Source organism: Dasypus novemcinctus, chromosome 3, assembly GCF_030445035.2.
Source record: "Dasypus novemcinctus isolate mDasNov1 chromosome 3, mDasNov1.1.hap2, whole genome shotgun sequence".
In the NCBI taxonomy this organism is placed as follows: domain Eukaryota; kingdom Metazoa; phylum Chordata; class Mammalia; order Cingulata; family Dasypodidae; genus Dasypus; species Dasypus novemcinctus.
The window spans coordinates 46,344,891-46,362,567 of NC_080675.1; the positions used below are offsets into that span (position 1 = coordinate 46,344,891).

The following is a 17,677-nucleotide window of genomic DNA, read 5'->3' on the forward strand; positions in this document are numbered from 1 at the left end:
CTGACAAATACACCTCTCAGAAATGAAGATTCAGAAGATTTATGTAAATGTTCTTTTATTCAAGGAACTTTCTAATTTTTTTGTACCTTATGACATACATGGCAGGTTTTATAGCTGAGCTGGAATTCAGTAAAAACCTCAATGGTAACTTTTTTCCCAGGAGAACTGAGTGATATTAAAACACACTCTTGCCTCCCTGTTTTTAATGAGTTGAATGACTGAGAATGAAGGCAGAACAGAGTTGTAATGACACCAGTCACCCTCCCTGTATCAAATAAGGACAGGAAAGTGGCATAATCAGTGGGTGAGCCTTAAAAGCGTAGATTGTATAATCTCTTATATCCACACTACACTGAATTATCTGAGACCGAACTCACTTGTTAATCTCTTTGTTACCCTTTGATGCAAGAGAATATTTTAATCCTCATTCTATAGCTGGAAAAATTAGTTCAAGAGCTTAGACCCATAAAGTATTTTTATTAGTGATCTTCTAATCTATCCTCCTCTTTTCAAGCAAGATCACAGCAAATGACCCAGGGATGGGAATCCATGCCATTTTCCAAACTTTCAACAAAGAAAATTAAAACTGTAGGTTTATTACTATTTACTTTAAAGCTATTTGTTTCTTTTAAAACATAACTCCACAGCCATGAAAATTGTCCCTTTAATATGTTTACATCCATACCTGCAAAGATTCTTCCATTGAGCTCTCCACATCATCTTGATGCCTCAGAAGATCCAGGACAGATTTGGCTTCTGCGTCCCAGATTTCTACTTCTCTAGTGAGTTTTTCAACCTCTTCAACCACTTTCAGTTGCCCTGTTAATTCTTCATTTTCTTTTTCATGTTCTTCCCCAACCTATAACATTCAAAATTGTCACTAAGAAAATGATGACATTTTATAAAATAATTAAATTTTTTCCACTTAAAGAATTCTAACACCTTTTTACATCATTTTAATGATGTAAGACCTAGTTTGTACACAATGATAATATTTCCTGATAACATACATCACTTTACTGGCTAACAAGTTTGTTCACATATATTTTCTTACTTACAGTGTTATTCCTATCAGTTCAACACTTATCTGCATTTTACAGACAAGAAAACTAAAGCTTATAAAATTAGGGTATTGATTCTACGAATACATTTTAAAATTCACATCCAATTTAACTCAAATACAGCTCTCAGTAACAGTAGTGAAACATCACAAAGAGACTGAGGACCAAATTTCAACAAAATCTAGCCTTTTCCCATTACTAATTTCTCAGCATTCTACAGGTTGTTACACAATAATTTATCCACATGATAGATACACTCTATAAGTTGTTTTTAATCAGAAAATATTTTGATTGTATCAGATGAATATATTACTTTAAGGCATATTGCACAAAATCAGATCTTTCCAAATATTCCCTGACTGGGTATTCTCAGAGTGAGAAAACACTTGCATTCCATTATGAAAACTGGTCAAAGACAATTAATAATTACCTTCTTAAATTGAGCTGCATAAATTGTTATTCTGAAGGAGACACATTTCTAAAACCATAGGCATTATACCTTACATGTGTATGATTTTTAATTTATTTTTTGTTCCTTTTCCATATTCTTATCTATAATCTAAATCCTATTTCCCAAAAAGCCAAGAAAGATTCTCTTCTCCCATTTTACAGAAAGGCACAAAACACAACAAGGTCAAGGCCTTGCCTAAGAGTAAACTAGCTCTGAGCACCCTTCAGAAGTAATCTGAAGAAAATGTCAACTCAATAAACATAGTTCAAAAGTCTTGACTATTTGTACATGTCTGTGGAATGAAGTCCCAGTGAAGTCAGTAATAGACACAGGATTTTAATGCTAAGTACCAGTTCATGAAGGGAGTCAGTTAAGCATTTTCCTGGAAAATGATCATACTTTAAATGTTATCTAGTAATTCACACATTTGCCAATGTTTCAACAAAATATTTTTAAAAAAACAAAACAGATGGCAAGTTAAACTATTTCCATATGCAAATGAAATACACAAGTGTAAGTATTTTACCTTTAAATTCTGACGGTGATTTCCAGGAAGTTCAATTGACATATCTGTTGAAAAATCAATAGTTGATTTTTCTCCTGTAGATAGTTGAATATTTCCAGAACTGTCAAGAATGGCCTGATTCTGTTTTTTAACAAGTGGTAGGTGCATGTCCTATAAAAAAATTAGTAACATGCAATTTAACACTCATATTTTTATTTTTATGCTAATATAACAGTAAATGAATATAATATATTCAAATACATTTTTAGGATTTGTCAATTACTAACAATGTTATAAATATGGACATTTCCCACAAAAATACCTCTCAAATTGCTAAGAATAGGAAATAGAATAATTTAAGTTCAAAATTATTTGTTAAAATTGCTTTTAAGAGGCACCATACTAAATATAAAAATTAAAGCTCAGTATATCTTCTCAAGGACCTTAAATCTAGTAGACAAAACAACATTTACATTATTCTGTGATGGTAAATGAATTTCAATTAGAAAGAGTTCAACAATTTACAGCTTTCCTAGTCATCTACCCAATAAAAATGAAAACATATGTTCACACACAAACTTATACATGAATGTGCACAGCACTATTACTCATAATAGCCAAAGAAGTATAAAAAATCAAAATGTGCATCAACTGATGAACAGATAAATAAAATACGGTATATCCATATAACAGATAATTATTCAGCAATAAAAAAAGAATGAAGTTCTTTTTCATGCTACAACATGGATGAACCTTGAAAACCTTATGCTAAATGAAAGAAGCCCATCACAAAGACCACATATTGTATGATTCCATTTATGTGAAAATGTCCAGAATAGGCAAATCTCAGAGACAGAAAATAGTGTTTTCCTAGGGCTGGGGGCAGGAGTAAGTGACTGCTAATGGGTACAGCGTTTATTTGTAAGGTGGTGAAAATGTTCTAAAATTGATCATTTTGATGGGTGAAAGGACATAATAAAAAACCTGAATTGTACACTTTAAATGAGTGGATTGTATGGTAATGAATTCTATATCAACAAAGCTGTTACAAAAACAAAAAAACTTACAAGCTGAGTTTTTGTAATAAACTTTCTCCATCGTTTATTCAGCCTTCTCAGTTCTTTTGAAATAGATGATCCAACTTCATCGTTGCTGACTTTAATTAAGAAATTTCCCACTTCATTTAAAGTAGCATGTTCTACATTCCATTGGGATAGTGTCTCATAGGGAATCTGCATAACATATAAATAATGTCACACATTAATGACATAACATTTGCTTTTCTATTATCCATAATAGATCTTTACCAAGGCTAATTCTATGTAAAAGTGAATGTGAAGGTTTTTACAGACACTTTGACCCTCTCTTGGATGATTCCCCAGTCTCTATCTGTCTAGTTCTTCATCCCTCATGGCACCTGATATTCTATCTAAGTGGCTGATGAGACAGAGCATGAACTTTTAAGGTTTGTGGCACCTTTAATGTCTCAATAATTTTTTCATGGCATTCTGGGCGAGAAGGATGCCCATCTAGCAGTTCTCATTACTTGCAATTAGGTCCAAAAACTTAGTAGTAGTCTTCATGGTGTCCAACAGGTATATGTTGTTGTGCTTTCCTTAAAATTTAAGATATCCTGCCAATTTTCATTGGTAGCCTATGGCACCTCACCACAGAGTCTGGGAACTGTAGGCTTACAACATTATATTTCTAAGAGTAATGTGTATTTTAGTAGATTTTTAAAGACAGATAAACTGCTAAAGGCCAAACATTTGAATTTCTAGTATCAACAGAGGTGAGAGTCCCCTTTCTTTGCTTTCTTTTGAACTCATACACTTACCACAAATTTTACTTTCTTACCAAGAGTCCATTTTCAGTTGAGCAATTTTAGTTTCTATTTGGAAAATGTTTAAACTGAAAGGCTAAATATATCCATTTGCAGCAGAAGTAAACAAATGAAATAAAGAAAAATTTCCACAGAAAATAATCATAAAGCAGATTACATGACTAGCAAATGAAAACAAATTACGTTTTTTTCATACCTCTCCAAATAAGTACAAGACTTTTTGTTTTTCCTCCTCTAGAAACTCGGTAATGTTTTAGAGCTGAAAGTTTTCACCCAAATGGAAAAATAAAACTTTTTAAATATAAATTTATTTTAAATGTGTCTATAAGCTATCCAGTACCCCAAGTCTTTTATTTCCTCTCCAAAGAGTTTAGTATATCTTCCAAAAGCATTCCTGAGTACACAATTATACCTCAATAAAGCTGTATGTTTGTGAATATATGTGAATATATGTATGTATGTATGAATGTATGTGTATATATATGTACGTATCTTATACTGAGGAGAAAACACATCCTATATTGAGGAGAAAACTTACTGTTGGAAATTATACTGGGAAGAAATCAAACACTTTCCAAGACTTTAGACAATTTTTTCTATGCACAGTTTTCCTTTGTCTCTCATCTTTGGATTGAAAAGTGAGGGTCTCCAAACAGAACAACAACAAAAAAGTAAATCTGAGCAGGCACCATTAGACAGCAAATACCTCTTTAATTTGTTCCTTTTTTGCCTCCTCAAAACAAGCCTTTATTAAGTGCAGCTTTTCCACATAAGTAGACCAGCAATCCAGATCCTTTTGTAGAGTGCACTTTGCATTATGTATTTTTTTTCTATACATATGAATAATATAGTCCACCATCATATATTGCTTACTAATATTCATATATTCTCCAGCTACAACATAACAGGACAAGAAAGTAAGCTTAGAAAGTGTTCTTTCTCAAATAAATACTGTTAAAATTATTTGCATATTAATGGACAAGAGCAAACTAAATACGTACAATATGAAACATGAAAGCAAGATTTTTTCCAAGGAAAAAATACGTGTCAAACTAATTTCTAAAACATTAACATATAAAGAAAGCAAACAAATTAACTGCTATTTTTAAGTGATGATCATTCCATTGATAAGTAACTGCATTACTTTACCCAAATGTTTATTCATTTCTTCACATTTTTGAAAAGAAGTTTCAAGTTGAGCTAGGAACTCTTTTTCTTCAATGAATTTCTGTGGGGGTGGGGGGCGGGGAAGAAATAAAAACATATTGACAGTTTTTACTTTTAAAAATGTGCCAAGAAATACAGAGAGTGACCTACAAACACTGAAGATGCACTTAGGTGCCAAGATTTCTTTAGGGCTTTAATACTTAAGACATTTGGGTAGGAAAAGAGGAAGAGCAGCTCATGAAGGATGGGTTAGTTCTAGAAGACACAGGTCTAAGTATGAACAATATACATGTATGAGACATGACAGAGTTTTCCATATTGTAGTGATAGAGTTCTACAATTGTTTTCTTCTAATGGGAAAAGGCAAGTGAAGTATTTATAGCAATTTCAAAATCTCCTACCTCACATATTTTATTAATATGGAGTAAATTTCAATTAATTAAATTAGTCTAGGTTATAAATAGATATCGTCAACCGCACCAAAAAAAATTTGAGAAATTAGCATTAAAATGTCAATCTCCAAAACAATGTGCTAATTCAAATCTCTTACTTATTGCACACTTACTACATACCCACATCATTATTTAAATAGAAAATCCAAGAAGGTAAAATAAATAAAAATCTTCAAAATCTAGTCTAGTTTAGAACGCTGCTTCCTATTTGGAAATGTACAGGGTTTAAACCATAAATCATGTTTTTCAATTTTTGCATGGATATTTACAACCGTGGATTTTTCTTTTCTGTCTTGTTTGCGAAAACAGGGAAAGAGAAGGATTTTAAGGCCTAGTGGAGAAGTGACATTTCTACAAAGCTTTAGTTTTAGTTTAGAAGTGAATATATTCATATTTAAATCACTTGTAACATTTTTTTCATATAAATTGGAAGAGTTAAAAGCAAAACAAGTCTCAAGACAAAACATTGTTTCCCCACTCCTAAAGGTTAGGAGAGACTAAGATTTCAAGTGTGTAAGTAGGAATTTTTTGACGGAAAGCACACTGAAGTCTTCACACTAATGAGTTAGTTAGCCTGATTAACTATTAATCACCCCTGGGGTGGTAAATGGTGGAGTTTTCTCTTACTCTTCCCTGATGCCTGCTATTTGACTACCCATAATTCTTTTCTCCAAGCAACATTTACGGTAATGAGAGCTATCAGAGACACATCTCAAAAACTGAAGAGATAAGTGTGAAATTGTACCGAGGAAAAATGCAAACCCAGCACCAGAGGTGGAGAGAAGTTGCCCGAGACACAAAATAAAACAGCTTACATGCCAGTCTTCCAGCAATAACGCCACAGATTCTTTGCTGCCATATTTGATGGTCCAAACATCCAGTTTTGATTTCAACTCATTGAGCAAACCAGGAACTGGGCACATATGATAATGAAATTCTAGACTTGGAATGCAAATTTCTCCCAAAATGTTGATTCTGGAAAATAATGCAGGTTTTAGAACACAACTTAATATTAATGAGCAAATGTGAGCTACTTAATCGACATTTTTAAAAATATTGAGGTTTTAACTTTTTCTTTAAATATATGGAACTCAGCTGCTTCCTCAAGTTTTTTTTTTCTTTCTTAAACAAAGTAAAACAAACATTGTGGCTAAATACAAAACAACTATATCTAAGATAAAAATTAGCTAACTGTGTCTAGAAGAACATTTTGTGTAGAAGCTATTCCCCTATTGAGAAATCTGTATTAAAATGTCGATCTCCAAAATATTTAATTAAATTTGAAAGCTTCTGTATAAATTCATTGCAACTATAATTTAAAATTTTATACTTTAAAACAGTTTTAATAATTAAGACTAAAGCCTTATTGCCACTATAATAAGCTGTTTATGAATAATAAGATAGAAGACAATGTGGACAACCATCAGTTAAATAATCCCAGTGTTTATAGTATTTTATAGTTTATAAAGTGCTTTCCTAGACCTTCTCCCATTTGACCCATTATTCTTGTGAAACACTGGCAAGAAGATTATCATTATATTACACTTACAAATGTAAATACTCAAAAAATACTGAGGAACTTGGCCAAAACCAAAAATTCAGCTTCTGGCTCTAAGTCCAGAACTTTTCCACCACCCTATGCTATCATTGAACAAAAAAAGGAAGTATGTAAGTATGATATTAATATCAAGTTATTATTACATAAAGCATGAAGGGATTGTTATCAAGATTAAAGGAGAATACTTCTCAGAATTTATCTGAAAATCTGTTTTGTGGTCCCTAGAGCACCATTTGAGTGCTCAAATATGAATAGTATCAGTAGCAGTGAAATAGTAATGTTACTAACCGTCTTTTCATTTCCTCCAGTTTCTTAGTTGGTATCAATGGCAAGTGCTTTTCATCTCTATTTTCAAATGCCAGGATGGTATTTAAATGACAGTCAGATTTACCCATTAGACTCTGAAAAGAAATTTCACATGATGTGGACCAGATTTACTGCCAAACACTGTAATTAAGAACTTTTAACTGATGAAATTTTGTGCATAAATATTTTCATCATAAATATTTCAAACTGGAACGTTTTACAGAGAGGCAGATTGAAGCTTCTTTGAAAAAAAGCATTACCAAAATATTTTGTTTTCTGGGATAGTTTCCATTCCTTTGGGGGCTCGAATGCTATAAATATCACACACCAAAAATTATTTTTACAACATTTAGTAAGAATTTAAATTCCCACATTTTTAACCAGTCTCCCCCCTTTTTTGTCAGACTTATAGCTAGTTTGAAACTTACCAGACCGTCACATCTTCGGTCAATTTTTATTCTTATTTTTTTAGGAGGTACCAGTAATCAAACTTGGGACCTCATACATGGGAAGCAGGAACTCTAACCATTGAGCTACACCCAGGTTTGAGCCTCCTTGGCACCGAGGGTTTACTACTAAGCACCAACTAGCAACACAACTGGAAAAAAAAACTCAAATAAAAAGGGGAAAAGGTAAAGACAAAAGAGTTTAAATGGCTAAGAGACTTCAAAGTGAGTCGAGTGGTCATCTCAGAGGTAATGCTTATGCACATCTCAGCAGAATCTCATAGACTGCCAAAGTAGATACTACCCCAAATAGTGGGGCTCCTGACCGCTCTGGAAACACCCAGTTCCTGTGGTCAGGGAAGATAGCTCTGGAGTTTGGTGCCTTGCCATTGGGGCCTACTTTGGAGTTTGTGTTCCTGAGAGTGACAGAGTTGGACTCAGTTATGGCTTCCCTACACATGGCTCATCTGTCCCTTCTATTTGAACCTATAGTTGGTGCTGGAGTTGGTAGGTGTACTTCCAAGAGACTTAAATCTTTGGGCTGTCCATTTTCCAGCTGGGCCCTGAGCCTCAGCAGAGTTGCAACACCCACTCTCCAGTTCATTGGACTCACCCAGGACAACTAATGGGGAGGTGAGGATGGACAACAGCCATACCAAGGAACTGAGAGAGCCTACAACCGCAAACAAGAGAGTCCCATCCATCAGCAGTATGGGATCGAAGCCTTCTCTCAATTAGAGATGGAGTGGACATCAACATCCCAGAATCCTCAGGATTGGGGAATGAACTATGAACCAGAATGAACTTACTGGTATTCTACTATAGACTTACTGTGATTCTAGCAATGGAAGAAATTACAACATGTGGAGGCAGTGGCCACTGAAGGTTCTGAGGGCAAGGAGAAGCAAAAACAGGTGTAATACAGGGGCATTTTCAGGACTTGGGAATAGTCCTGAATGACAATGCAAAGATAGATATAGGCCATTATATATCTTCCCATAACTTACAGAATTATATGGGAGACAGTGTAAACCACAATGTAAACTATAATCCATGCTCAGTAGCAATGCCCCAAAATGCATTTATCAATTGCAATGAATGTATCACACTAATGAAGGATGTTGTTTATGTGGGAAAATGTGCGTGTGTGTGGGGGGAAAGCAGGGCATATGGGAATCCCTATGTTTTTTATGTAACATTTATGTAATCTAAGTATGTTTAAAAATATATATTAAAAAAAGAAACTCACTAAACCCAATTCTTATTGTTTCAACATTAAACTAGCACAATGTTTTTATGAAGAACATGAAGTATCTTCAAGGTCCCAAAAATGCCCAGGAAAATAATTCCAAACCATCCTCAAATACCCTCTACATATCCTTCTTTCCAAGACAAAGTCATCCTCAAGAATATTCCCTAAGAAGGCATAGATTGTTCTACTCTTCTCCTTTTCCAACCTTGAATGGAGTCATTTTCTCTTGCTGTAGTGTCATGGCTTCAGAGTAATCTTGGGAAGTTGGCAAATCTTCACCAGTAAGCCTCTCTACCTCCTGGAGCCAAGCTTCAGTTTCCTGGAGAGGTGAGGGCAAGTCATAATTCAGCTTTGCTTTCCACTCATTAATCTAGAAAAAAAAGGGAAGACATTCTTCAGTAGAACTATTCTAGTTTATTTCTTCACACACAGTAAGAATAATCATAAAAGTTTCTCTAAAGGCTAAGACCTATAAATGTGGACACCTAATCAAGGAAATCTTTACCAGGGAACCAATTTCATTTGGTTGCTTGCTACCATTTAGCTACTTGCTAATGCGGAAGACAATTTGTTCAAAAGCTGTAGGAGAAAGGTAATAAGACTAAATGCAAATGTTTTGATAAATCATAATAAGCATGAGAAGGAAATGAGAAATAGTTCAAGTATCCCTCTAAGCAGAGATGGACTGTTGTCTTGAAGACCATAATTTGTAATATATGTCCTTGTTCACTCTGACATTACAACTACACGCTGACGCAGATTTCGGGCTTATTTTCCTTTATTCGCCCTAATTGTATATATCTACCATATCTGCTGAATATCTGTCTTTCTCCAAAGGCCCCTCAATCCAGGCACATATGAGTCACCCAAATTCACTATGGGCTTCCCCAAATATATACTGCATTTCCATGTCTTTACCCTCATTGCCCCTTCTACTTGGATTTTCCCCAACCTAAGCACCATCAAAACCCATTCAACATATTCATTCATTCATCATTCATTCAGCAAACATTTACACATCGCCTATTGGGCTAAGGATTTGGGATAAATATATAGAAAGTTCAGGTTCTAGGGTGGAGAGGCGACAAGGGGTGGATGCATATCAGCGAGTACTACGCAGCAGTTAGAGGCAGATTAGTTGCATACATGGCACCAGAGATGCATCTACACTGTACTCAAGAACAAAAGTAAGAAACAGAATGAGATCTAACAACAGTACAATTTACACAACTTAAAAATACATGCACGTGGAGCTCAGTGGGTGAGCCTGTGCTTCACAAGTAAGAGGGCAGGAGTTCAATCCCCAGTACGTCCTAAAAAACATGCACTATATTAAATTGTTGGATTGTGGGATGATGATGGAATGGGAAGCTTCGGGAATCACCCCCACCAAAATAACTAGGGAACTGGCAGAAACGGTCTGAATCAACTATTTTGAAACTCTTGAGTCTAGGGTAACACTGTGCAGCAACCAGGCAGGAGCAGGAGGAAGAGGTTGGTAAATGTGATAAATATCAATGAGTTTCACCCTCCCGACAGCGGCTACTCTCCCCCTTCCTCCAGCTTTGAGATCGACAGTGGGGACTGCAGCCTGGGTTCCTGGCACAGCTTGCTGGTGCCAGGATGGGAAATAATGACCTAGTTGATCCCAGACCAAACTCAGGGATATGTGGTCTGATCACAGACCAAGGACAATCCTTTTGATCAGCTACTTCAGATCACTGGGGGCTGGGTCTAAGGGCAGCCGTTGTTCAGACCATCCCTGAGCAAGGGTGACAGAGGAATCTTAAAGAGACAATAACCTTCCTCAAAACTAAGGAAAACAACTAAAGGCTGCATTAACTGGGCAAGGGCTGAATCAAGAAAAGGAACTTCAAAAGACAGAAGAAGCTCCTAACACCCTTGCTGGCCCCTCCCCCACCCCCTGCACAACGCATGAAGCCAGCTTGTGCTCACATATTGGGGCCCTGTTCCTGATCCTGAGGAGCAGAGTGGCCCCGGTGCACATACTGGGGTGCGCGTAAGTCAGTATCGATCTATCAGGTGAAATTCTGAGAGACTGAGCCAGAAAACTTGTCTCTGGCTCACCCACCCAGAGATTGTCCTGAGGGCAGAGAAGCAGTTGCTGACAGCTAGGACAGTGTGAAAAAACAATCAACTTTGAAGCAGCCTAGGGCAAAGGACTAACTGAATTAATTCAATCAAGAGAGAACACAGGAGCCGGCGAATGTCTATTTCAAAGGAAGTAGAAAAGGCATTCACTGGAAAGTGAACTGCAAAGAAGGCAAAGTCCTATGGTCTCTAGCAAGCACAAACCATGGAAAAGAAGCAAACTCCGTGGCTCCATGCAGGCTTAAATATAAAGACAGAGAGGACCCTGCCCTTCATACTTGCCTCAAGTTGATCTTCTTGACAGGAGGGCTAAGCTCTAAAGGATAGCACCAGTCAAAGCACAGCCAGTTGGCAAAGATGTGAAAGTGTTTTAAGCTTTGATGGGTTTGTCTCTATTAGCTTCTGGCGTTAAAGAAAATTCTGTCAAATCACTAGCTGGCAAGTAAACTTAAGGAATAGACACCTCAGGGACTAAAATCCAGAGTTAACACCTTAAAATATTAAAATATACAGTGTAAATGAAAGATTACAAGGCAAAGAAACAGGAAATGGCTCATTCAAAGGAACAAGAAAAAAATCCAGAAACCATCAATGAAGAGTAACAGACTTCAGACTTACAGGACAGAGACTTTTAAGAAACAGGGGAAGCGGATTTGGCCCAATGGATAGGGGATCCGCCTGTGGCATGGGAGGTCCAAGGTTCAAACCTAGGGCCTCCTGACCCATGTGATGAGCTGGCCCACGTGCAGTGCTGATGCAGGCAAGGAGTGCCATGCCATGCAGGGGTGTCCCCCGCATAGGGGAGCCCCACGCACAAGGAGTGCCCTGTAAGGAGAGCCGCCCAGTGCAGAAAAAGTGCAGCCTGCCCAGGAGTGGCACAGCACACACGGACAGCTGACGCAGTAAGATGATGCAATAAAAATGAGATACAGATTCCAGGTGCTGCTGACAAGAATACAAGTAGACACAGAAGAACACATAGCGAATGGACACAGAGCCCAGACAACTGGGGGGGGGAGGGGAAGGGGAGGGAAATAAATTTTTAAAAAAAGAAATGATCCTCAGTATGCTCAAGGAGACAAAGGAAAACATGGAGAAAGAACTAAAGGATATGAGGCAAACAATGAATGAACAATATGGGAAGCTCTTTGAGATTTTCATTAGGAACTAAAGAAAAAATACTGGAGTTGAAAAACACAGTAATTGAAATTTTAAAAATGCCCAAGACAGTTTCAGCAGCAGATTGGCGGAGGCAGTAAAAAGAGTCAGTGATCTTGAAGACAAGACAATTGAAATGATTCAGACTGAGGAGGAAAAGAAAAAAATAAATTAATAAGAATGAACAGGGCCTAAGAGGCATATGAGACAACATCAAGCCAACCAATATATGCATATGAGAGTCCCAGAAGGAAAAGAAAGAGGGGAAAAGGAATATTCAAAGAAATAATGGCTGAAAATATCCCAAATTTAATGAGAGACATGGATACACATATTCAAGAAACCTAATGAACCCCAAACAGGATAAACTCAAAGTAAACTATGCCTAGACATATAGTAATCAACTTTTCAACTAACTGCAAAGGACAAGAAAAGAGTTAAAATGCTGCAAGAGATAAACTACAAGTAAAGTACAAGGGAATCCCAGTATGATTAAGTGCCAGTTCCTCATTTGACACCACAGAGGCAAGAAGACATTGGTATGAAATATTTATAGTGCTGAAAGAAAACAATTGCCGACTAAAAATTTTATATCTGGAAAGACTGTCTTTCAAAAGTGAGAGAGAGATTAAGACATTCCCAGGTAAATAAAAGCTGAGGGAGTTCATCAACACTAGACTGCCTGATAAGCAGTGCTAAAGGAAGTTCTTCAGACTGAAAGGAAAGGACACCACACAATGGATCAAAATGCATAAAGAATTAAAAAGCTACAGTAAAGAAAATCATATGAATAATTATAAATTCCAGTACTACTGTATTTTATTTTGGTATATAACTCCATTTCTTATGTTCCACAGGTGCTAAAATGAAAATGCATAAAAGTAATGACAAATCTATTGTGTTGGACTTGAAATGTACCAAGATGGAATCTGTAACAATTACCAAAAACAAAGGGAAAGGGATGGAGGTAAGTAAAACAGTACATGTGTATGCTACTGAAGATAAATTGGTATCAAATCAAATATGATTGTTATAGATTTTAGGATGTTCAATTTTAACTCTCTAGCAGTCCAAAGAAAATGCATGAAAAATATATTCAGAAGGAAATGAGAAAGGACTCAATTGACACAATACAAAACACAATAAATATGGAAGTAGGCATTAACAGAAGAATTGAGGGTCAAAAAAGATAGTATACAAAGACAAAATAGCAAAATAGTGGAAGAAATTACTGCATTATTAGTAGTTAAGTTAAATTTAAATGGCTTAGCTCTCCAGTCAAAAGGCAGAGATTGGCAGAATGGATAAAAAAGCATGACCCAATTCTATGTTATTTATAAGACACTAACCTTAAATTCAAAGACATAGATAGGATGAAAGAGAAAGGATGGGAAAAAAATACACCATGCAAATAGTAACCAAAACAGAGGTGAGGTAGCTACATTAAGATCAAATAAAATGGACTTTAAGTCAAAAAATTGTTACAAGAAACAAAGAAATCAATAACAGAAGAACCCTAAAACTCACAAATATGTGGAAATTAACACACTCTTAAACAACCAAAGTGTCAAACAAGAAACCACAAGGAAAATTAGGAAATACTCTGAGTCAAATGAAAACAAAAACAGATGCAGCAAAGGCAGTATTGAGAGGGAAATTTATAGCTTTAAATGATTATATTTAAAAAGAAGAAAGATCTCTCAAAACAGAGTTCTAACCTCACAACTGGAAGATATGGAAAATAAAGAGCAAACTAAACACAAAGCATGCCAAAGAAAGGAAATAAATATTGCAGTACAGATAGAGATAAACAAAATAGAGAAACACAATAGAGAAAATGAATAAAACCAAAATGTGGTTCATTGAAAAGAGAAATAAAATTGACAAATCTTTAATTAGACTGACTAAAAAAAGAGAGGACAAAAACAAACAAAATGAGACTGAAAAGGGGACATTACCTTTCAAACAAATTAGACAATCTAGATGAAATGCACAAATTCCTAGAATCATACAAACTATACTAACTCAAGAAGAATAGAGTATCTTAAAAAATCAATAACTAGTAAAGTGATCGAATCAGTAATCAAAAACCTCCCACAAAAGAAAACCCCAGGACAAGATGGCTTCCAGGTGAATTTTACCAAACGTTCCAAGAATTAACACAAATCCTGCTCAAACTCTTCTAAAAAATTGAATAGGAGGGAATACAAACTCATTCTAGGAGGTTAACATCACCCTCATACCAAAGTCAGATAAAGATATCACAGAAAAAGAAAACTACAGACCAATATCTCTTATGAATATAGATGCAAAAATTCTAAGCAAAAATATTACCAGACCAAATCCAACAGCACATTAAAAGAACTATACATCAAAATCAAGTGGGATTTATCCCTGGGCTGCAAGGGTAGTTCAACATAAGAAAATCAGATAATGTAATACAGCACAGAAACTGAACAAAGGGAAAAACAAATCACATAATCATCTTAATTGACACAGAAAAGGCATTTGACAAAATCCAGCACCACTTACTGATAAAAATTCTTAGAAAAATAGGACTAGAAGGAAGCTTCCTCAACATGATAAAGGCCATATAGGAAAACCCCACTACAAACATCATATGCAATGGATAAAGACTGAAAGCTTTCCCTCTAAGATCGAGAATGAAAAAGGATCCCATTATTGTCACTATTGGTCAACATTATAACGGATGTTCTAGCTAGAGCAATTAGGCAAGAGAAACAAATAAAAGGCATCCAAATTGCAAAGGAAGAAGTAAAACTTTGCTGTTTTGCATATGACATGATCTTATATACAGAAAATCCTGAAAAATCCACAAGTAAGTTACTAGAGCTAATAAGCAAATTCATCAAAGTGGTGAGGTACAAGATCAACACCCCCAAATCAGTTGTGTTTCTATGTACTACTAATGGACAATCAGAAGAAGAAATCAAGAAAAAAATTCATTTATAATAGCAACTAAAAGAATCAAATATCTAAGAATAAATTTAAGGATTTAAAGGACTTTCACACCAAAAAAGTACAAAATATTGCTAAAAGAATATTTTAAAATTTATTACAAAGCTACGGTAAGCAAAACAGCATGGTACAGGCATAAGGACAAACACATACACCAATAAATCTAAATGAGAGCTCAGAAATCAACCCTCATATTTATGGCCCACTGATTTTTGACAAAGTGGCAAAGACTACTCAATTGAGGAATAATAGTCTCTTCAATACATGGTGATGGTTCTGGGAAAAACAGAGCTCCATAAGCCAAAAAAAAAAGACGGGGACCTCCTACCTCATACCATACACAAAAATCAACTAAAAATGGATCACAGACCTAAATATAAGAGCCGGAAATACCAAACTCCTAAGAAGAAAACAAAGGGAAGCATCTTCAGGATCCTATGTCAGACGATGGTTTCTTGGACTTTACACACAAAGTACAAATAACAAAAGAAAAATTAGATAAATGGGACCTTATGAAAATTATAATTTGGGGAGCTGCAAAGGACTTTATCATGAAAGTAAAATGAGAATCTGCACAATGGAAGAAAATATCAGATCTGATAAAGGTTTAATATCCAGAATATATAAACAAAGCCTTCGACTTAAAAATAAAAAATTAAACGACACAGTTTAAAATGGGCAAGAGACATGAATAGACATCTTTCCTAAGAAGATACACAAATGGCCAGAAAGCACATGAAAAGATGCTCAACATTATTAGCCATTAGCAAATCAAAACCTCAATGAGATATCATTTCACACCCATTACAATGGCTGCTATTAAAAAAATTACAAGTATTGTGGAAAATGTGGAGAGATAGGAAGACTCATTTATTATTGGTGGGGATGTAAAATGGAGCAGTTGCTGTGGAAGAAAGCTTGGTGGTTCATCAGAAAGTTAAGCACAGAGCTAGATATAACCCAGCAATCCCACTTCTAGGTATTACCCAAAAGAAATGAAAGCAGAGACTTTAACAGATATTTTCACACAGATATTCATAGAAGCATTACTCATAATTCCCAAAGGATTGAACAACCCATGTGCCACCAACCAATGCATAACATAAACAAAATGTGGTATATACATACAATAGAATATTACTCAGCCATAAAAAGGATTGAAGTTCTGATATATGTGACAACATGGGTAAGCCTTGAAGACACCATGTTGCGTGAAATAAGTCAGACCAATGGACAAATACTGTATAATATCACTGATATGAAATAATTAGAAGAAGCAAACTCATAGGGTCAGAATCTAGAATATAGGTTACCAGGTGCCAGGGTGAGGATAGGGAATGGAGAGTTAATGCTTAAATTGTATAGAGGTTCTATTTGGGTTGATAGGAAAATTTTAGTAATGTATGGTGGTGATTGTAGCACCCTGGCAACATAATTAACAGTACTGAATTATATATTTGAATGTGGTTTAAAGGAAAAATTTTAAGTTACATATATGCTACTACAATAATTTTTTAAAAATCTATAGTACTGTACAACACAAACAGTGTATGCTATTGTAAATGATGGACTGTAGTAAATAGTACAATTATAAAAACATTCTTTCATGTTTTCATGGATTGCAACAATTATACCATAGTAATGAAAGGTGTTAAGAACAGAATGGAATATCAGAACTTTGTATTTTATGCTTGATTTTATGCAAACTAACAACTTCTCTAATTTAAAAAAATTAAAAACAAACCCATAGGACTGTGCAACACCATGAACTCTAATGTAAACCATAGACTATAATGAATAATACAATTATGAAAACATTTTTTCATCAATTGTAACAAATGTATCACACTATTGAAAGGTATTAATAATAGGGTGGTATATGGGAACTCTATTTTATGCATGACTTTTCTGTAAACCTAGAACCTTTCTAATAGATACATATTCATGTATACACTGGTATAATATGTGTATTCACACACATAGAGCAAAAAGATACATATTAAACCCATCAAATGGTAGCCTAAGGAGAAAGGATAATGGAAGTGGGATACAGGTATAAAAGGAAACACACATTTAAACAATAAATCAAGGGTCTGGCATGGACCATGTGCCGTGAATTGAAAAGTTTAACAAAAATTTATCTGAAAGCCAATCAGATAAATAAAAGCCACTGCTCTCTTCCTAACCACCTAGGAGGAGAAGCAAGTAGGTACACAGAATACAGTGTGATGAGTGATGTAACAGAGCTGGGAGAACACTGATTCAACAAATCAGATATCTTACACACAATAAAAATCCAGCTCCAGCCCATGCGCAGTGCTGATGCGCACAAGGAGTGCCGTGCCACGCAGGGGTGCCCCACGCATAGGGGAGCCCCATGCGCAAGG

At 35.4% G+C, this 17,677-nt stretch overlaps 1 protein-coding gene across 6 annotated transcripts in view; it reads right to left on the bottom strand.

Annotated features, from left to right (window-relative positions):
- SYNE2 (spectrin repeat containing nuclear envelope protein 2) overlaps positions 1-17,677 on the bottom strand; it is a 400,819-nt gene that overhangs the window by 249,062 nt on the left and 134,080 nt on the right. For all 6 annotated transcript variants that reach the window (XM_058293295.2, XM_071213892.1, XM_058293293.2 and 3 more), the window contains 8 exons: positions 9,247-9,411; positions 7,326-7,438; positions 6,295-6,454; positions 5,010-5,088; positions 4,567-4,754; positions 3,085-3,249; positions 2,039-2,188; positions 686-859 (listed from right to left, as the gene is read on the bottom strand). In XM_058293295.2, the coding sequence (XP_058149278.1) occupies positions 686-859; positions 2,039-2,188; positions 3,085-3,249; positions 4,567-4,754; positions 5,010-5,088; positions 6,295-6,454; positions 7,326-7,438; positions 9,247-9,411 (1,194 nt within the window). The remainder of the gene's footprint in view (positions 1-685; positions 860-2,038; positions 2,189-3,084; positions 3,250-4,566; positions 4,755-5,009; positions 5,089-6,294; positions 6,455-7,325; positions 7,439-9,246; positions 9,412-17,677) is intronic.